Source organism: Chionomys nivalis, chromosome 5, assembly GCF_950005125.1.
Source record: "Chionomys nivalis chromosome 5, mChiNiv1.1, whole genome shotgun sequence".
In the NCBI taxonomy this organism is placed as follows: Eukaryota; Metazoa; Chordata; class Mammalia; order Rodentia; family Cricetidae; genus Chionomys; species Chionomys nivalis.
Window position 1 is genome coordinate 44233895 of NC_080090.1, and position 22953 is coordinate 44256847.

General features: G+C 34.7%; 1 protein-coding gene across 1 annotated transcript in view; it reads right to left on the reverse strand.

The window, feature by feature from the left end:
- The window catches only part of Top2b (DNA topoisomerase II beta), a 66351-nt gene that overhangs the window by 11301 nt on the left and 32097 nt on the right, over window positions 1-22953 (reverse strand). Inside the window, exons 11-30 of the mRNA XM_057770018.1 lie at window positions 21917-22055; window positions 21137-21294; window positions 20875-21000; window positions 19201-19311; window positions 19002-19107; window positions 17998-18107; window positions 17601-17693; window positions 17400-17514; window positions 15679-15800; window positions 15330-15478; window positions 14605-14836; window positions 12687-12821; window positions 11391-11591; window positions 10568-10763; window positions 10338-10429; window positions 7334-7489; window positions 7077-7160; window positions 3939-4133; window positions 2010-2154; window positions 1626-1787 (exon numbers count right to left, since the gene is read on the reverse strand). Coding sequence (XP_057626001.1) covers window positions 1626-1787; window positions 2010-2154; window positions 3939-4133; window positions 7077-7160; window positions 7334-7489; window positions 10338-10429; window positions 10568-10763; window positions 11391-11591; window positions 12687-12821; window positions 14605-14836; window positions 15330-15478; window positions 15679-15800; window positions 17400-17514; window positions 17601-17693; window positions 17998-18107; window positions 19002-19107; window positions 19201-19311; window positions 20875-21000; window positions 21137-21294; window positions 21917-22055 — 2827 coding nt within the window. The remainder of the gene's footprint in view (window positions 1-1625; window positions 1788-2009; window positions 2155-3938; window positions 4134-7076; window positions 7161-7333; window positions 7490-10337; window positions 10430-10567; window positions 10764-11390; window positions 11592-12686; window positions 12822-14604; window positions 14837-15329; window positions 15479-15678; window positions 15801-17399; window positions 17515-17600; window positions 17694-17997; window positions 18108-19001; window positions 19108-19200; window positions 19312-20874; window positions 21001-21136; window positions 21295-21916; window positions 22056-22953) is intronic.

Below are 22953 nucleotides of genomic sequence, written 5' to 3' on the forward strand. Positions count from 1 at the left end.
ATAAACTGATGAGACTACTTGTTTAAGATGTTGCTCATTACACTTAAATATTATTCAAAAACCCAGAAAAACTGGCATTGTGTCATATGTCCCCTGTACAAAGGATTATTAGCATAAAATTTCCCATTTCTTTAACAGATGACAAAAATTACATTCTTTTAAAAAAATGCTACATTTTCTTTTAGTTTGTTTAAGTAAAAATGTTTATTTTCCTCTAGGATTACTTTCACTGTAAAATAGCAACCATAAGGACCAGCTTACTCGGCAAGTGCTGCCTAGTATATAAAAAGGTCTGGATTCAAGTCCCAGTAATGCATACACTGGGCATGCAGGTACATGTTTAAATTCTAGCAGTGGGTAGGAAGAGTTGGGAGGATGAGAAGATCAAGGTCATCCTCAGCTACATAGCAATTCTAAGGTTACTCTTAGCTACACAAGATGCTGTTATCTCCTCCCCACACCAATAAAAAAAGAAAAAAAGATAAAGGAAAAAAAGGTAAATTTTCACATGGATAAGATAGAAAACAACTACAGAGAAGGGCATACTGGCATAATGCCAATAAGTTTTATTTTAATTTCTAGAATGCATTATAGAGGAGAATTTTTAAACTATTTGTACACTCAGTTTCATATTTCACTTTTCATATATGGAAAAACCTAAACACAATTTTGAAGTATTAATTTTCATGTAACTTAATCCAGTCATGTTTGTTATTTACCCATATCATTTATTTATATCTATACCCATTAAGAAAAGTAACTTATCCACTTGACGAGAGAATTAAAGAATTTAAGGTCTGGCATGCATCAAAATCATATACGCCAGAGTTAAACAATCATAAAATTGTAACACTCATTTCAATGAACTAAAACTTAAGAAAATGTAAGGAAATTTAATATAACAAACTAATCAGGCTTTAATTATCTGAGTACTTCCAATATGAATGAATATTCAGGGAAGATGAAATCATACGCTTAACAGCAATACATCAGCAAGACAAGCTGCTGTAGCTAACCTTAGCATTATATTTAAAAGAACTGAGTACAAAGAATCAGTTACAGAGAAGAGAACTCTTAGATATAAGTAGTAGAATATAAATACAGAGTACTTCCAACAGAGTCATCACAGCTGCCAATATTTCAATTTTTGGGTTTGAGTTGGGGGGGGGGTCTTGTTTGCTTGTTTGCTTGCTTGCTTGCTTTTTAAAGCAAATATCCTAAAGTCATGGAGGGAAGGAACATTAACTAAGCTTTAATCATAAATTCAGTAAGAACATGCTTTGGAGCTGGAGAGATTTCTCAGTGATTAAGAACACTGGATGTTCTTGAAGAAGACCCAGGTTTGGTTCCCAGCACCCACACGGCAGCTCACAACCATCCATAACTCCAGTTCCAGAGAATCTAGCACTCTTCTGATCTTAGCAGGCACCACATACACATGCACTGCACACATACATGTAAGTAAAACATTTATACATGTAAAATAGATCTTTTAAAAAAACCATAATTCACTTTGTCTTTCTTCAGAGTGATTTAATACTTTAGTGACTGATTAATACTACTGAACCCAATTTACAGATTAATGATAATATACAATAAAATAAATACAAAGTGTATCACAATACCAGCTGCTCTCCTAAGCAAAGAATCTCTTGGAATAACCACAGGTTCTGTTTCTTCCAAGTCACTCTCCGACTTGGACTCATCATCTGACCAAGGATTTCGCTTCTTCACTTTTTTTGCATTTGGTTTACCAGATGAGGTGGGTGTTTTTCTAACCCTGGTACCTAAAAGCAAGACAATGGTAATATGCATATAAACACTTATTCAAAGTTCTAGCAAAGCTTTTCTATAAAAGGCTCATTATAAAATAGATGTATATGAAAACTAAATGTATTACTTGAACTACTAAAAATCAATAATTAATCAAAATCAACAAACTATAGGAAAACCCCATAGTCCTTTTATTTCTTACAGAAAACATGCACAAGAGCATTCCAATGCCTTACCAGGCTCCTTTTTCTCCCTTTTGGGTTTGGGACCTTTATTTACAGGAGCTGATGGGGTCAGTGTCTCTTCTCCTGTACCTTCTACTGGTGTTCCACTAAATTCTTCATCAAATTCTGTTTTCACTGCTACGGTATCAGGATCACCCTATGTGTTCAAACAAGTGAAATCCAATCATGAGTAAACTAGCAATGCATATTTTAGAGATAAAGTTTCACTTAAACGACTTCTTCATACCAGGTAAGTTTTAACATGTTTTACTTGTGATATGTTTTCCTTTACTTATCTGTTTCAAATGACACTGCTTATAACCCTAACATTCTAATATACTCAGTGAGACGATAGCCACTTAGGAAAATCATAAGCAAAAAGGTAGGCTCTTGGTTGTCAAAGGAACTATGAAACCAATAGCTAAGTACTCCAAAAGTTACCACAGAATCAGTGCCTATACCTGAGGTTCCTACAGACTAGAAAAATATTTTCAAATTACTGAAAGAAAATAAGCACCAGACGTATTTTGTAAGGCACTATAGGGCTGACTCCAATCCAAAATTATTGGTAAGGACAGGGGAATTGGAAGGCATGTACACTGGCTAATGCAACACAAGTCAAAATAGAGTGAACGACAGCAGTGGCTCAAGGGAATGTGAACAACTCTGCTTAACGGGGACCAGAGGAAGCATCCCAGAGGAGTCTTTCTGACTGACTTCTGGAAGAATCACTAAGTTTCCCAAGAAAGTAGAAGAGTGGTGAAAGCAACAAGATGAGAAACAAAGCAGAACTTCAAATGGAGGTAATGAGCTCGTTTCAGCCATGCTAAGTTCAGGGGCGATGCGCACTCTGGTGACTATATGAGCACAGGAGCCTGGGACATTACAGCCAAGACAGAGAGAGTAAGAGTTATTGTTTTAAGTGGACAAAGCTTAGGGTAGACAGGGATGAGGTTACTGATGTGTCATTGATAAGAAATAAACCCAACAGACACCAACAGAAAAGGACAGAGGTCACTGAGTTAAGGTGAAAGTCAAGTGTGGTGAAGACACAGGTTAGAGGAAGGCTATGTACACCTCCTCAGTCCTCAGCCTGCTCCAGAGCTAAAAAGCTATGTTTTAAATTGCTTCAATTAGCTCTGCACATAAAAGTAAAAAAATTTTTTAAATTCTCTGACCTAAAACTCCAACTTAGGCTCATTTCCCTAATGACAAAGATGCTGGATTCTCAGTCATGTACTGGATGTATCTGCACATGTATTCCTTAGGCCGCAAAATGACCTGCTCTAGACCTTTGGCCTCTACAAAACCATCATACATCCTGCTTTCTTGGCTCTGAACATTCATTCCAGTCTTTACACCTGGCTAGTCCTGGCCAATCCTGCTTAAGGGAGGGTAAATTTTATATTTATTTTTTTAAGTTCTTGATAGTAACTGTCAATGACAACAATGCAAGGTTTGCTCAAAAGTGTTTAACAAAAAATAAACAAGATTATAGAAGGTGATAAGTTACTTTGAAGAACAAACCTTATTTTCTGCTTAATATTCCCTTAATTAGTCATGATCTAGAACTGAAACTTATAAAGTTGATAGTTTTTGTTAAGACTTTAATTTAGTAAGATATTCAGTAGAGTGTTTTTTTCTCATTCTAAAAACTGAATTTAGGCCAGGCCCCTGTAGTCCCAATCTACTCAGGAAACTGAGGCAGAAGATATATTAAGCCCATAAGTTTGAAGCCAAACAGAGGGAACGAGTGGGTGGGAACAAAACTGAATGAAATAAGTGGCTCTACATATATGTATGAACTTTGACCAACAGACTCTTCTTCCACAACTCAACTTCCCTCATAGAACATTTCCTATCACATCAAAATACATTACAAATCACAAAGCATGATTAAGCTTAGAGTCTCCAATGAGCTGACACAGGAATATATGATACCTTCTTCTTCTTCAGCAGTTTTCTGCTGGCATCTGCCTTCATAGCAGTAATTTCAGGAACAATTCTTCTCCCATAAGGTGAGGGCATCGTCTCCTCCAGCTGAAGTTTCTTTACCTTAGGTTTGCCAACTTTACCTTTTATTGCTTTCCCAGACATTCCTGCCAGAATATCTTCTCGTTCTTGTGCTTCCACTTTCTGAAATATGGGGAAGGGAGGGGGAGGGTACATAAACAGCTCTTTACAAAAAAACAATCACTATTGCATAAGAACCTGAAATAAATTATTCACCATTAAGAAAGAAAGCTTTCTTTTTAGCTAATCTAATCTGAAATGAAATAATGGGAAAAGAAGAAAAACCTTTAAGTCAGAAGACCTGAGTTTTAATCCCAATTCATTTATATAGGTTCTTACCCTTACTTAATTCAATAGGGTAACAGTAACTAGTGACCTAAATAATTCTTTATAACCCAGGAGTGCTGCTGACCTGTCACCATCAGAAATAGCAAACACAGGCAGTTCTGTTAGAGTATGAAGCTGGGCTGGAGAGATGGCTCAGCTATTAAGAGCATTTATTGCTCTTGTAGAGGACCTGGGTTCAGTTCTCAGCACCCACACAGTGGCTCACACCCACCTTTAACCCCAGTTTGAGGGGATTCCATCCCCTTTCATGACCTCTTCAGGCACCAAGCACACACATGGTACACAGGCATACATGCAGGAAAAACACTGAGGTCCATAGTAAAGTAAAAATAAATTAATCTAAAAAACAAATTTGTAGTATGAAGCTATTCTCTTCAATTGCTTTAATCATAATAATGATCTAAATAAATATGAAAGAAAAAGACATAAAATTGAACTTATGAGGTTTGTTATCAAAATAAATGAATATATAACCACAATTAATGTGACAGACTCTAAACTCTATAAAACTATTCTTTCTAATAATTAACAGGTTTGGAAAGATGCAAAGGAGAGTGACATCTCTTGAATGACATTTATACAGATTTCTGTAAATAAAAGTTTATAGATATGATAGGTTTTGAAATCAAACATCTTGGAATCCAATGTTGAGACTTCTACTTACTAGTTGTATATTCCTAACATGCAACAGACAATTGGCAGGGCAACTACCATGTGGCAGGCTTTATAAACTCCCATCACATCTATTTTAGAGATGATGAAAAAGGCTTGGCTGAGATGAATAACTGTTTTTAATCACACCAATAGGACTCCTCTCTAAGCAAGTCCTTCCACTTCTTAAGGCTCTGAATCCTTATAAAGATGACTTCTTTCATTTGAGAATTACATGTAATGCAGTGTCAGCACACAAGGGTACGTTCAATTGATGGTATCACAGACTTTAAAGAATGCAGTCATGAAATTTAAGTCTAAATATTCTTAGTTCTCAAAAAAAAAAACTGTATCTTGGGGCTGGAGAGATGCTCAATGGTTGAGAACATGTGTTGCTCTTGCAGAGAACCCACGTTCAATTCCCATCATCCATAAGGTGGCTCATAACTATCCATAACTCCAGTTCCAGGGGATCTGATACCCTTTTCTGAACTCCATGGGAACCAGGGATGTATACGGTACATATACACACATGCAGACAAAACACGAAGACACATAAAATAAATAAATCTAAAGAGAAAAATAAAACTTTCTCTAAAATTTCAAGATCTATTCTTGCTTATGTGTATGTGTCTGTGAGTGTGAACCACACTGTGTATAAGAGCCTACAGTGGCCAGGAGGGTATCTGAGAACTGTCTAGCATGAGTCAAAAGAACTGAAATGAGATCTCTGCAAGTGCAGCAAGTACTCTTTCTTAATTGCTGAGCCATCTCTCCAAGTTCCCATATCTAGAATTTAATCTGTTTAAATATTGTTAATTATCAAATAATAAAAGACAAAACAGCAGTACTTGGGGGGTCTGAAACTGCTTTGAATGATAAATTTTAGTTCGAGAATCTACACTATGAAAGTAAGCACCAAATGGACATCTTTCAGTCGGCAATCAAACTGAAAGCAGTATCAGAATTGCAATGATAGTAATCAGACACAATAGTTTTCTTTTCACTGTATGTTTGTTCATTTTTATGGAAGATACTTTTTTGTATGTGCAGTGATGGTGATATGATGGAACCTGGCTAGGATCTCACTCACACTAGCCCAAGTGCTATGCCAGAGCTCAACACAACATTAGTTTGTTTGTTTTTGCTTTTTTAAAAACATACAAATCAGCAGAAAGAAAATATGCCTCTATTTAAAAAGAAAAATCTACCCAGATGGTTAATCCCAGCACTCGGGAGGCAGAGGCAAGCAGATTTTTGTGAGTTCGAGGCCAGCCTGTTCTACAAAGTGAGTTCTAGGACAGGCTCCATAGCTACTGAGAAATCCTGTCTTCAAAAAACAAACAAAAAAAATTTAATTAATGAATTAAGTCAATGCATACTATGGTACTTAAAAGATCACAGAAGAAAGTCCATCAGGATTTTTACCTTTGCTAACCAAAATCAGATGTTCACTCTGCTGTTATTAATTTAATTCTAGCACTTTATGGGACAATTTTAGAAAGATTTACATTTTAAAGCTTTTCTCTTTCACTTCTTAAATTAGAACTCCACTAACATAAAAACACTGAAATTTCTTATAAACTAAAGGAAGTTGAAATACCCATATTAATCATATCTATATATTGGTCTTACCTCTTTTCAGGAAAATGTCAAATCAAATCAATTAGCACAGTCAGAAATCAGGTAAGAGAATTAAATCAACAGAAAGCAATAGAATTTAATTTATTCTAAACTGAACTCCTTTGTACTCATATTCACCCATGCTAGAAACAGCTTTTCCTCATAACTCCACAGAAGTAAAGCCAGCTTGATCTTAAGTATAAATACACTAGTATAAAGAAAAATTCTGAGATAATTAAAATTAAAAATTAATTTTCATTGTTATCTCATAAACATTATTTTCCCAAATGTATTTTATTCATTTTAAAAATTATTTATTCATTTAGCAGGACTGGGGATTGGACTTAAACCTTGCACAGTCTAGGCCAATGCACTCCCATTGAGCTAGGTCAATGCACACCCCATTCCCAGCCTGAAATATATACTTAATTGAGATCAACATACATCCAGTTCTTCAACAAATGCTGCTAAATCTTCTTTCCAAAGGTCTGAAGGAGATTTCCTTTTGAGATCATTAACTTCTCGCCCCTGAAATTAAATAAAGGAAGAAAGAAAGGGAAAAAGAAAGTGGCACAGTTTAACATTTAATAGTTTTTAATTTGCAAAGGATAAATCAAAATACTTAGTTTTGGAAAAATAAAATCAAAGATATGGATAATACTGAAATAGTTCCAAATTATTTAACCCACAAAAGTTCATACTTTTGTATCTCTCTGCTTAATGAGTTCTTCAACTTTCTCTTTAGTAAGAGACCACAGAGACATATTTAAAATATAATTAAAGTCAGGGCCTGAAGGAGTTCCTGAGTCAGAGGAACTGTCATCATGTTGGTTTTGAGTGTCTTCCTCTTCAGCTGCCTGTAAAAAATAACAAACTTTATATTAAAGTCTATTATAATATCAAGTCAGCATTTAATTTCATTGAATATTGGGCTTAAATGGTACACTGTTAGAGTTACACCTTCAGGGTGGTAGGAGTTATTTAAGATTACCATCAAGGTTGCCTATAAACCCTATTTCCTATGTTTAAAAAAGTTTAAGATTTTCTTAAAATATACAATAAAGTCTTCAAAAGGAAGAGTATATTTTATCCCTATTTACTCAGAAATTTGATGAGAAGTTAATTGCTTTCCTAAGTCCTAAAATGAAAAGACACTGTATCTTAAAATTATTAAGTAAAATGTTTTGTCAGACTTTTATACTGGTCAGTAAATGAATATGAAATTGCTAATAAATCACTTATAAAAATGTTTTAATAGTTGTAAAAAGTGAATATAATAAGCTACATTTACTCACTAAGGATGAATTTTAATAAAAATGCCCTATTGCCATAGGGATTATTCAAATGAAAACTCAGAAAATACATTAATTGAAGACTACGTTGGTGATTTATGGTGGAGAAATTTTCTGAAATTTTACTCATATTAACTGAAATTTAAAGAAGTCTTTTATGCTAATACTTTGTTTCAAATTACAATGAATTTAATAAAAAGCCTTTGAAGGCTTAAAAACAAAGACATTAAATAAAATTGAATTAAAGTTATTTAAGAAACTCAAATAATTAAAAATGACAAGAATATCCTAACAGGCTAAATGTTTAAAAACTCTACAATTAAAAAATGTTGAAATAAAATAATGTATCCCTACAAAGTTAAGTCTGAACACACTTAGGAAATTAATGATAAAAATTAAAAGTGCAAATCAAGATGTTTCATGACACAAATAAAACTACAAACTCAATTAAAGAACAGTTGATAGATGATCAGTAAGTCCTAGATAATGAATCATAGACTGCTCTACAGTTTTAAAAAGTTCCTCAAGGCAAGTTCCAGGACAGGTTCCAAAGCTACACAGAGAAACCCTGTCTCGGGGGAAGAAAAAATAAATCCTCCAGAAACTGCTTCTTTGGAGTTATGGAGCTGCTGGGCTAGCAGCAGCTCACTGAGGCAGTATCAGAGCACAAAACAACTCTACTTAAAACTCCTACTTCAGCCAGGCAGTGTGGCGCATGCCTTTAATCTCAGCAGGGGCAGGTGGAGCTCTGTGAGTTTGATGCCAGCCTGGTCTACAGAGTGAGTTCCAGGTCAGGTTCCAAAGCTACAGAGAAACCCTGTCTCAAAGAAAATTAAAAAAAAAAAAAAAAAAAAAAAAAAAAAAACAAGAAAAAAATAAAAAAAAAAGACCCTCCTACTTCAGAAGTCCATTTGGTGTGGTTTCATAAAACCAGAAGCACTATTAATGTGTACACTAAGGATGTGTGTATTTCACTATTAACAAGAAGGGCACTTCTAGAAATAGATAAAAAGTGAACTTTTCCATGTTTAATGATAAAATTCACAGTTTAAGAAATAATCTACAGCTGTTTTCTGATTCTCTTTCTTCCCCAACACTCTAGAGCCTCTCCTTTTGGTACCTGAACTCTTTACTCCTGTTAAGTGTACACTTAGCAACAATGGTGCAAAAGTGATAATGCAAGCTGGCTGTTACCTATGAATTCTGCTTCCACCAGAAGGGCTTCCCAAAACCAAGCCACCCTTATACTTGAAAACTGAGTGAGCACTGAATTCACTAGCTTATTGGGTGACTTTTCAAAGATAGAGGTTAAACCACACAGAAGTTCAAGCTGGATATAAAGCATAACTGGAGTTCAGCAGTCCCATAAATCCTAACAAGATGGAAGAACATGCTTCATTCAGCATGTCTCTAACTGCTCATCTTGTCCTGTCCTACCTTTATTCAAATGGTATCTAAGTCTATTATCTTGATACCACGTAATTTGTTCTAATTTACTCTAACACATTTACTTCAAAATTGAGAAGAGCTTAATGTACACAAAAATAGTATTTCAATATAGTTTGATGAAAAATACAAAAAAAATATGATTGAGAACTCTACAGTGCAAGAAAATTTAACATACCAGTTCACAATATATCACAGTTTTAACTATTTTAAACAATGCTAACATCTCCATCTTATATATTCAAATCTATTTTAGTATCTAAAAATATTAACCATCGCATTGTTTTTAACTTTTCTACATTTCTGTTTTTCATCACAATGTTGTTCTGCCTTTTAAAATTGCCTTTTTATTATCACAATATTAAGACCCTAATTCTTGAGGGGCTCTTAAGGTTTCAATATTTCATTGAATTAATGCTACTTTATTATCTGAAATGGACAACTTAAATACAGTGTTTAAATTTCAGACCAAAAATCTAAACACAGGCAGAGCACATGATCGGTGTCAATGGTGTCAAAGAACATTTGTTTCTCATTTTCCCAGACCCAACCACAACTAGACTAGGAAGTGGTGACCAGATGCCACAGTATCATCACAGAGTGGACAAAAGAATAATTTTGAGGGCTACCAGTCTGGCTCTCAAATAGTTCGCATGTACCTCATAGAAACCACCATGACAAATTAACCTCTTAATGTTAAACTTAAAGAAAAGATCAAGGAGACTGTGCTACTTTCTCAACCATGGAGTCAGCTCTACAGCCCTGGTAGAGACACTCTTTTGTAGTGGGGATCACTGTAAAGCCCTAGACTGTCTGCTCTGCGGGTAAGCAGAAGCTTTCTGTCCCCAAACAGCCAACTCAGCACCTTTATCACTTCTAAATTCAAACTTTTGGGGTTGGGGATTTTGTTCGTTTTGGAAGTTGCTTTTCAGAGCTTCTCTGAGCATCTTTTTCTGCAAGTGATTACCTTTTCTTGTGCTTCTTTCCACGCTCTCACTGGGTCAGATTCATAACCTCTCTGGACTAACATTTGAATCAAATCTTTCTTTGACCTATTCTCTATGTGAGGGAAAAATAAAATTAGGATCAAGAAAAGAGATCAATTTGTATTTGCTTATATTCTACTGATAAAAATGTCTTAATAAAGACTTTTTCCCATTTTAACTAATGTTTAAATCTTTAAAGGCTATGCCTTACCAATAGTAATTTTCCCTTGTATCTTCTCTAAAATGAAACGGGCTTGATTATTAAGCTTTGTAGATTCTGCTCCCAACATTCCTACAAGCCATTCCTTCCGTAAACCATAATAACTTAATCGTAAATCAAAGAATTCCTTCAGAATGTCTTGCACAGTTTCATACTTCTTCAGACATCCCATATGATCAAAGAGTACCTATGCAAAATACAAAGTTTTTTCCTTTAAATTCAATAAATTTGAACTGGTATTTTAATTTATAAAGTATCTATAGTACTTAAAATAAGTCTAATATGAATATAAACCACCTGTGAATCCCATTAAAACAAACCAAGATTAAGAACATTTTTATGAAATATTCCTTTAATGGCAAGAATTTAATAAAAACAATTATCAAAACTATGGCAGAGTTTAAAATCATAATAATTTTGATAGATAAACTACTTATTAAAAGGTTTCTTAGTGGGCTAGAGTGATGGTTCAGTGGGTAAAAGCACTTGAGGAAGACTTAAGCTTTGTACCCAGCACCCAGAGGAACAAAATCAAGAAGCCCTGCATTCTTAAGCATCCAAGCTTACAGCTATCACTCTTATTATGAGAATCCAAAGTATGGCCATTTAAGAAAGATTAACTAGCTCTCTTTTCCGGCTCCCTCTCAGAGAGGCAGCTTGAGTTGGTCTCTCTCTCTCTCTCTCTCTCTCTCTCTCTCTCTCTCTCTCTCTTCCTCTCTGTTTTCTCCCCTTCTCCCTTCCCTTCCATAACTACTAAATAAATATCCAACCTCAAAAAAAAAAAAAAAGAAAGAAAGATTAACTAATATAGTACCATGGAATTACAAGTCAGAGTAGTCTGAAGTTTAAAAACTTTATGCAGTCCAGCAGCTTCTGCTTGTGCAAGTTTCTCTTCCGTCATTTTTACCACAAATTTCACAGTTGTATCAGTATGATATTCTTTGTAATCAGAAATTAGAGCTGGTGTTTTATCTGTTCCATTAAGCATAGGTTCCAGGACCTGCTCCTTGTACACCTACAAAACATTTAAAAAGACAATAATATTTTTACAACACACTATCATGTTCTCATTAAACATGTAATCTTTTAAAAATCCTCAATTCCAATGGAGGCAAAGAGGATACTGATGTCTTTGTTGTTTCTGCTCATCACTGCAAAGGTGACATATGAGGATTGCATGGTGCTGAAGAGAGAAGATAAACTCAAAATCTATCTGAAGGGATGTCAAGATGGCTTATCACATAATATTCTTCGAAAGGACCTGACTTTGGTACTTAGCACCCATGTTAAGCAGCTCACAACCACCTATAATCTAGCTTCAAGGGATCCAATGGCCTCCTCTGGTTTCCATGAGTACCCACGTGCATGATGCACAAATATACATACACATAATTTTTTTAAAATTAAGATATTGAAGTAAAAAAGCCAGGAGTGGTAGCACATGCCTTGGTTCTGGTTCTGGTCCACGTAAATCCCAAAGCCCTATAAAGTCTATGGGTATAAGTAGGTGACATTTGCTAGACTAACAGAGTGGCAGGCAACCCACTTAGATTTAAAGCAACTGATACTGACCTGAATTTACTGAGCATATTTATACAGGCCCACAATATTTCTCATTCCATGTTTTTTGTTTTAAAACAAACACAAACATACAATCTCTTTTTTAAAAATGAATAAAAGAAAGCAAGCACCACCTAAATCAGTGGTTCTCAACCTCCCTAATGCTGCAACCCTTCAATATAGTTCCTCACATTGTGATAGCCCCCCAACCACAAAATTATTTTGTTGCAACTTTATAACTGTAATCTTGCTACAGTTATGAATCGTAACATAAATATCTGTGTTTTCCAATGGTCTTAAGCAACCTCGGAGAATGGGTAGTTTGACCATCAAAGGGGTCACACGACCCACAGGTTGAGAACTGCTGACCTAATGTAAAACATACTATATATATATATATATATATATACTTAAAAACTTGAAAATTCAAAACACAAAGGTAAAAAATAAATACCAAATCAAATCCTAAGCAGACACAGAACAAACAATTAGGTGGGTTATTTGTGCCACAAAGAATAAAGCAATGCCCTTCTCACATGGTTATACCGACCTGGGTCCAAGTTCTAACAGGAAGTTCTGTAATCTCTACTGTGTTTCTATCCACCACAAATATCTCACCACTGACAGCATACTGGTTCTGACCAAGTTCCTGGATGGTGCCCTTAAAGTTTTTATAGTTTGGAAGCTGCAAGGAGACAAAAATAATTTAAAAGTTTGACTTTTGTTCTTGAGTGCCAGCACCACCTGTAAGCAGCCTTAGCACATGGTCTACTTACATTGCAGGTCACGTGACTGAAACTAAGCTTCCCATCCTCACTCGGTGCTCACTAAGTTCCTTGGTATGGAACTCGTAGCTTCTGCTAACACAGTCTGAACACCACCTAATCTTCCCAGCATTCACAGTCTTCCTAGAGCAGTGCACTTTTTCAGTCTATTGCCCGAATTCCTTCTACAATTAGCTTAATATCCTTTCAATTCAAACGCCCTTTGCTTCACACTGAATGGCTTGTAATTTGGATACAACTGAACTTTATAATTTTTATCTAATGATTTTTCTCTGCACAACTACTTTTCTCCCATGCTCTGCTTGAAGATTTTGAAAATTTATTCTATCTATTCTCCCAAGGTTTCATGTGAAAATATAATTACCATTGTAAGAAATCTAATTGTGGTTTTTAAAAGTAAGGCTTTGAAGAAATGGTTAGGATTAGGCAAGGTCATTAGGATGGAATCCCATGAATGAATCCTAGTACTACTGAATCTGAATAACTATTCAAGGAGAGAGGTCAGAAAGACAGTTGTATGTGTACACACACATGTATACTACACACACACACACACACACACACATTTCTCATCATATGAGACCTTATATTGCTAGAGGGCTCTGCCAACATGAAAGTCATCACTAGATGAGGCCTCTAGGCCCTGAAACTCCAGAATTACGAAGTAAAATAAGCCCCTTTCCCTCAAAACAAAGTAGCCTGTCTTAAGTATTTCATTATGGGAACAACAAAAAAGGAACTCTCTACTGGCTCTGACACACACTCAGTTCCCCATTTAATTCACCAATATAATTTACTCACCCTCAACCAAATCACCATTAGAAGAGGTCATCCATACCTGCTGCTGTCACTAAAAAGTCTAACATACAGCAGGAGATGTTTTGTGCATATTGAATGATTCCTATAAATTTCAAGCCCTAATATCTTCTCCTGATAAGTCACTAACTTTAGAAAACAAAGACCCTAACTCTTAAACTCACCTCTTAGCTCAGAGCCATGATATAGGCAGAGAAGGCATGTACTGATAGAATATACTAGTTCATCATCCTTGAATCCATCTACAACAGTTTAAATAAAATACTATCATAGAAAGTAATTTGGAGCTTGGGATCAGAATAAGTAAGAATGTTCGCTGTAGGTGCATACAGAACCTAAGTTCACATCCTATCCACACAAAAAGCAAGGCATGGCTACATATACCAGTAACCCCAGCACAGGGAGGCAGAAGCAGGTAGATACCAGGAGCTCACTGGTTAGCCAGCCTAGCTAAAATGGCCAGCTTCCAGTTCAGTGAGACACCTGGTCTCAAAGCAGTAAGAGTGACAGAAGAAAGCACTCAATGCCCTCTTCTGCAATATACCTGTGTGTATATAACGTATGTCATTATAAGGACAATTTTCATGGCCTTAATACTTTAAGGACAAAAACAAAGCTACATACAAGCGTAACAAGAAACCATTCTCTGAAATTTAGAGATTTTGAAGCCTTAAGTACAAATAAAGAGTTTCTCTCCATAAAACTTATCTTCACATTCATTCATCTTTCATGTAAGAAAATATAAATTTATATCATAATAGGATCCTGTCTACAATGGTTCTAAAATGAAAAGATGCCATTGTTTTTCTGAAAGTTTTCCTTTATCCATTATTATTTAAGTAAACAACACAGGCCATAAAAACTTACCATAGGATGAGGGTCCAAACCCTCTAGCATCCGTCTGACATTGTTCACAATTTCTCTAGCATCATAGTTGGGCAGTTTACAAGCCCATCCAGTCCCAATGCCCTCAGCACCATTAATCAAAACCATAGGGATTATGGGGATGTACCACTCGGGCTCCACACGCTGATTATCATCATAAAGGAACTTAAGTAAGTTATCATCCACGGCCGGAAAAAGCAGTCTTGCCAGTGAGCTAACAAAAGGAAATAGGACAATATTGCTCCGAGAAGTTTTGACATTTTAAGAAAACCCTCTGAAAAGAATACATTTTTAATAGTTTTTACTACATGTTATAATAAAATTCACCTAACATTAGTACAAAAGGCATATTTTCCCAAGCATAATCCAGTATAAAAGAGTCATTTTTTACTTACTTTCTTAAATTCTTTATATTGGTAAATAACTTTGTAAGAAGTTCCAATTATTCTGAATAAAATACCTAACCAATTTTTGGTCTAAAGAATAAAATTAAGTGCAGGAAAAAAGTATATATTTATTAGGACTGATTTTTACCAAGAATGCATAAAAATTAAGGTAAAAAGACTTGTACCAAATAATTTAAAGTACTCGTCCTGAGAAAAGTAAGTAAATAATCCTCTCTCCACTGCTTTAATTCTACTGAAGTTTTACTTGATACAACAAATTTCAAATTAAACATTATGTCAGTAAGTTAGCAAACTATTTACCTTAACATTGTGAAAATATAACGAGGGCTTGCAGCATCTTTACCACCATGAAGCCGAGTTCCAAACTGACCAATGGGCTGAAGCAAGTTAATGTTGTTACTGCCCACAAAATTCTGAGCCAAATTCACAATAGTCATCATCAATGCTTGCTACAAAATGGAAAAAGACAGAATTTATGATTAATAGCCTAAGTTTTTTGGAACTATGCCTCAATTTGTATTAAAATCTAAACTCTCAATTCTATTGTATTTTCAAAGACCTCATTTAAAAAACATACTCTATTATGAATAATTATCATTTAGTATGCCAATAATTACTGTTCTCAGTTGACTCCATTCTCAATGCTTACTTCTCCATGATGATAAGCAGACATTTCAGCAACAGATCCAGCCAGCTGGGCAACTTTGACTTCACGTTTATCATTCCTCTTGAAACAGGTAAACAAAACTTTTCGTTGGCCTGGTTTGAAGCCTATTTTTAAAAAGAGCAACCCTCCTTTAAAAATACTTTTAAAATACTTTTAAAATATTGTGACTGCATGAATCTCAGTCTCAACTTCTTTCCCCAGATCACCTTCATGAGTAACCTCTGGTAGGACATGAAACCTACATTGTCTCTGATCTTTCATAAAGTTTGTTAACCACTCTTTTCTGTCATTTTTATATGTTACAAATAAGATACCTCATAATATCAACTATTTCAGTGTCAACACTATAGGTTTGGGAGAAAAAAAGAAAGACATTTACAATTCCAGAAGACAACCAAGTTCTGGACTTAAAGAAATTTTCAGAGATATCATACTTCTTCCGTATGGGTCTCTATTTCATGTGACCCAGTGCCAGCTGTCACCTAAGTATTAGCAAGCAAACAAATTGATAATGTCTATTAGCACATCCACCATCAGAAAAGTTCTTACAAATGTTTACTGAAGTAATTAAGAACATAGTCTTTAGAATCTTGGTAATCTGGATATTCATATCATGTGAATGAGCAAATTACTAAACTAGTCTCAGTGTCCAGAAAGTAACTGAAATAATAACCTTTCTAGTAACCATAGTCATAAGATTATGTGAGGTTAAGGGTCTCCTTCTCCTCCTTGCTTGAGACCAATAGACACAGCAATAACCTTATCCATATATGCTGACTACTGCATCTACCATTATGATGCCAGAGCATGGAAGAAATAAGAGGAAAAAGTATGGCTATTTCTTTGAAAATTTCATGATTAACTGAGGAAATAATATTAGCACAGATAATAAGAGGAACATAAGAAGTGACAAAGAAATTCAGGCATCTAATACCAATTTAGACAGAATGAATATTCATAGAAAGGAGACAATCTCATGCTAGACATGATTGATGGACAAAACTATTAAATGAAAAATCAAGCAACACAAAGATGAACAAATTTGCTATGCCATATAATTGGGCCTGGCTTTTCAGGTAGGAAAATCAGTTACTAGAAAGTTTCCAATTCCCCCCCCTCCCCCAGACAGGGTTTCTCTGTAGCTCTGGAGCCTGTCCTAGAACTTGCTCTTTAGATCAAGCTGACCTCGAACTCACAGAGATTCTCCTGTCTCTGCTTCCTGAGTGCTGGGATTAAAGGTGTGTGCTACCACCGCCTGGCCAGAAAGTTTCTAAATTTTTTAAGTGAAATTAAATATTTAGATTTTGTTAATAAGATATAAAGATATAAAAAGATATTTAAAAAGCTTATTCTCCGATAAGTTTTTAGACAAAATTCTATTTTTCTTAATTTTGGAAATTTCAATTTTAGAAATTACTCCACAAAAGCATAAGGAGCTTTAAAGACTGGCCTTAATTTCCCTGAAAATTTCAAAGGAAGAGTAAAGACTTCGCCCTCCCACAATTTATCTACTGCAAAATTTTAAAGCTCATTTGCATCAGATCTTCATGTTTTGTAAGATTTCAAGTAAGAATTTTAAATGAACCATAGACTTTGGTATTTTAAATAAGAATTTAAAGTGGTTCATAACAGTGACCTAATGTACATGAATTTAAACCATACAGAGCATGCAAGGATAAGAAAGACTTTTACAGATTACTTACCATCCACAAGAGATGGTATAGATCTCTCATTGTCTGAGTTTGAGAAGAGAATCAATTCCTTGTTGATGAAGTCATTGTACGTCAAGTGCTTTGTTGCCGTACCATACAAAAATTGCTAGGAGAAAAGTCACAGCAATATTGTCACTCTTACTGCATGAATTTTAGTCTCACCCCCTCCCTCAGATCACTTTCATAACTAACCTCAGGTAGGCCATGTAACCTACGCTGTCTCCGATCCTCCATAAAATTTGTTAACCATTCTTTCCTGTCATCAATCTTCTTCTTACTGAATGCCTAAAGAAGTCCAAGTAATAATGTCACATATTAAAATCAGTTTTATTATAAATCTTGATTTACAAATGGTAAATAATTCTGGGAAACTAAAGTGCTTTTCCTAATTTTTAATCAAAATTTTATTTGAGCTGCATCTTTTTATTAAAGAAATAACAAAACCAAGAAGAAATAAATAAATAAATTTTACAATTTTAGGTACTATACTTTCAAGAAAGACTTACCACACAAAACTAGCTCTGGGAGGAAATGTACAGCAAGCAGGGAGTGGCTAAAGAAAATTTTCCTTTATGAACAGCATACTTACCAAGGTAATGGCAGCATCATCTTCAGGGCCAGCATATCTAAACAAAATACGATGCCTTTCCATATCAGCAAAATATTCCTTTGCTTCTTTAGCTGTACTGGTACCCAATCCTGTATGATTTCATATAAAACAGGGTTACAAGTAGAAATGACTATTTAAAACCATCAAATGAAAGCTTATAGAGAAAGTCATTTAATTGGTACTAATTGATCAAGCTTAAGACCGACAAACCAAATATAGTCCTCCTGACTTAAATAAAGCTAAAAATTAATAATTTTTTCTGTCAAGCAACTCTAACTCAAATATGATCACATTCTGATTAAAAATCAAAAAATAGAAAATAAGCAGAAAGGAACTTGCTATATATTAAATGAAACTAAAGGAGCACGATGAGCAAAATTCCTTAATGAATTAAAATGAGAAAATATGAAAAGGGAAACAGTAATGAAATATGAAAAGATTACATTCAGAGATTTAAGAGACCCATAAACCATATGCTAATTTTTTGGATCTTGACTTAGAATTTTAAATAAACAATATATTGATGTAATCATGAGGAATTTTAATGTTGTTTAGATTTTTAAATATATTAAAGGAGAATATGGATACTTGTTTAGATGCATATTAAAATAGTGACAGTTGAAATGCTGTAGTATCTAGAAGTAATTTCAAATTAACCTGGGGTACTAAAAAAGGCTAAATGGTCATGAAAATGGCGATTGTTAAAATGCATAAGCAATTCTAACACAATTTGTGTGTGTGTGTGTATGAGCATGCACACATGTGATAAAACTTAAGTTCTAAGGGGAAATTCTATAACATTATTATTATTATTAATTCAATTTTTCTTATAGAATTTTTCTATGAAAAAATTTTAGTAAGCAGACTGCTCTTTTTAAAATCTAAAAAACAAACTTTTTTTTTTTTGAGGTATTTTTAATCCTCTCATAAAAATAGACTATATAAGCAGTCATTTCATAAAACTTAAAAATTAAAATACAAACCTTTGTAGTATTTTATTTTCCAGGCTTTCTGGTTTTCTATATGTTTTTTCCATTCATCAAATTCAGGAATACTATAAAAGGAAAGTTCCTGCTTATTTTTGCTTGCCTTAAATTAATTTTTAGAAAGAAAAGAAAAAGAAATTAGTTCTTCTGCTAACACTTAAAAAAAAGTGCAAAATTAAAACAATGCAAGCAATACCTTTACAATGGGAGTAATGAATTCTTCAAGAAAACCATGCTTCAAGAGTGATGGCCAATTGTGATGAATAAAATTGATTAGAAGGCCTTTGATGTGAGAACCATCTTGATCCTAAAGAAAAGTAAAAAGTCCCATAATTTTATAAAATATTAAGTAATTTTAATAAAATTTAAAATGTGTGAGTGAAACCAAGTCAAAATTCCACTCAAATTATAGATAAGCATCTTTTTTTTTCTTTTTTTTTCTTTTTTTTTTATTCTTTTTTAATTAAAATTTCCAACTGCTCCCCGTTTCCCATTTCCCTCCCCCTCCTCCCACACATTGCCCCCTCCCCTCACTCCCCTCCCCCATCCCCACTCCTCTTCTCCTTCCCCCAGTCCATAGATAAGCATCTTATAAAATAGTATAGATTAGATGACTATAAAGGAACTGTCCCTTAAAATACAAGTATAGCTAACAATATACTGAATACCTGTCCTTACATTATATATATATGTATATATACACATATATACATATGTATATACATATATACATATGTATATATCGTATGGTGTACCAGATTATAGACTGTTTAAAGGTGAAAAGATTCAAACATGGTTATAACCCCACTTCAACGGGCAACAGAAGAGGAAGCCCATTGGGTATTTACATTACAGTTATCTTCTCATGACAAGAGAGCTGGAAAAAATCTGCTTAAAATTATATAGCAGTTTTTTCTGTGAATTCTCCACAAATGCTTTTACATTTTAAGAGACAATGCTGGTTATATAGGAAGCACTTTCTATTCAATATTGTAGTCCTTTCTTGATGGCTGCTATTTTAAAGTCCTCCTGGGTTTTATGCATCCCCACTTAGGTCAACTCTGCCAGAGTGAGCATCACCTAAGTCGCTGTTCCTCACTTACAAATGCCACCACATCATTCCTATTTCCACATGGGCTCAGTCACTGTGATGTAACACTGAGTCCTGTTCTTTTCATACCTGCTGCTTTTGAGAACATTTTTAAATAACCAATAATGTTAATACCTACCTCCAAATTAAATAATAAAAAATGAGCTTCATGTTTTGATAAAATAATATATCCTCTAGAAGCACACAATCACTTTCACCTATGCCATTTCCTGAGACAATTACCAAGAGACAATCTAAGGGTTAAGGATATAGCTCAGCGGTAAAACATTTGCCCCAGTGATGGAGGAGGGTCATCTTTCTATCTGTTGCTTTCATTGGTTAATTAATAAAGAAACTGCCTAGGCCCATTTGATAGGTCAACCCTATGGGTGGAGTAAACAGAACAGAATGCTGGGAGAAAGAAGCCAAGTCAGTGAGTTGCCATGATTCTCCCACTCCAGACAGATGCAGGTTAAGCTCTTTCCTGGTAAGCCAGCTCGTGGTGCTACACAGAATATTAGAAATGGGTTAGATCAATATTTAAAAGCTAGCCAATAAGAGGCTGGAACTAATGGGCCAGGCAGTATTTAAAAGAATACAATTTATGTGTTGTTATTTCAGGTAAAGCTAGCCGTGTGGGAGCTGGGTGGTGGGAAGCGGCCCGCCGCTCCTTTTTCCTACACCCCAGGTCCAGCATGCATGCATGTATACATGCATAAATACATACATAAAACAATCTTGAGATATGAACTGTAAACATGCAATAATTTTCAGACCAACCTGATCAGTCATAATCATAATCTTTCCATAGCGTAAGGTTTTCAGAGATTCTGCATCATCATAACTTTTCTTGTATTGTAAGCCAACTATTTTAATAATATTGTTTATTTCTGCATTTTCCATAATCTATAAAAAAAGGGAAAACATTGAAAACATTTTTAAATTGCTATAGTACTTAAAAAGTGAGTCTGAATCTGCATTTGAAAATTCAGTTTTAGAAATATGTGTAAATGTCATAAATACCTGTGAGATGCATACAAACCTGCTTATGAGACGCTTCTCGCACATTGAGAATTTTACCCCTGAGTGGGAAGACTCCGTATCTGTCCCTCCCGATCACACCTAATCCAGATACAGCCAGCGATTTGGCAGAGTCCCCCTCTGTTAATATCAATGTACACTCCAGGGAATGTTTGCCACCTGGAAAATATTTTTAAATAATATACATTTTAAGTTCCTTATTTCACTGATGAGAAAAATGTAGCCAGAAAAAAATTATCACAACAATAATAATGGAAGACTAACAGTCACTTTATATTATGCTTAATGAAGATTAAACTGTAAAGGCATTGTAATAAATTCCCAACCTCCTAAAATTGTAATATACAGTACATGCAATCTCTTCCTTCCTTTCTTCTCTCTGTCTGTATGATCATGTGTACTCATGTGAGGCCAGAGCAGGAAGATAGCTGTTGTCCTCTATTGCTCTTCACCTTGTTAATAACCTTGAGACAGAGTCTTTCACTGAACCGGAAGCTCACTATTTCAGCTAGGCTGACTGGCTAGTAAGCTCTCAGGACCAACTGCATTCATACCAATGTCCCACAGTGCCGGGGTAAAGACACACACAACCATGTCCAGATTTGTACATGGGTGTTGGGAATTCAAACTTGGGTTCTTATGCTTGCACTGCTAGCACTCTTACCCACTGAGTCATCTCCCGAGCCCCATATGAAGCAATTTCAATTACACTCTAAACAGAAAATAAGTGAATAAATTAAAGGTTAAACTTAAAATCTTTAAAAATTGGTTTGACTCTTACCAGCATCATTGGCATCATCCAGCTTGGGAATGCCTTTAATTTTACTGTATTTTACTGATGAACACTTCTTATTCAGCTGAGTCTGAGCCTTAAATTTTACCCAGTTCAATATGCTTTCTACAATGCCACAATTAGAGGCCTTAAAAATAAATAAACTAAAGGTCAGTGGTATACAAAATAAGCTGAAAATTCATAAGTTCATCTAAAATTTATAGGACTGCCTATGACAGCTAGAATCAGGGCAGTTTGAAGACAAAATTATAATGATGAGAATAATAATACATTCTAGTAAATTTTATGCAAAGACAGTAGAATGGTATTATAGCTAGTTACTAAAACTAATTCAGGACCTAACAATGACCTACTGTACTGAAAGACCAACATGAGAAAAATCCTGTCATAGCAAACTTCATGAAGAATATGGAAGGCTCTTGTAGTAAGGTTCTTACTTCAATTTAACATCACAAAAGCTTAACCACCCATTAATTTACTAATTGCCAAATTTAGACACTGACATCTCCAATATCCGCCAATTAAATCCTAAAATGCCAAGAGAAAAAAATACTGATATAAAAATGACATTAGGATAACTCGGAAACTCAGGCACAGTCCTCATTCTACTAACGACTTCACCTAACACACTGTATATTATTTGCAATGAATTGGTGTATGATGATAACCTGTTTCTTTTAAGAGCTAAACATCTTCAGTTCCAAGTCTTAAAAGCCTTTTTTCTATAAATTGCCCTTAGTGATATAGTTTCAGGCATATGAAATAGTTTTCTAGCCAGTTTAATGAAAAGAAAGTAGCAACCTGTGCCAAATCTAGACTACTCAAATAAATAATACCATATCTGCAACCAAATTCTCCGTAAGAGTGACTGTTATGATAACATAAAGTTACAGTGTAACTGAGCTTGGAATTCATTATGAGTGCTTTACAGGCTTCAAAGCTGGACTCTAAAGAGAAAATGTGCTTTATTTCTTAGATCCTACTTTGAAAACCTAATATTGGGATTTAACAAACACAATTCTCCA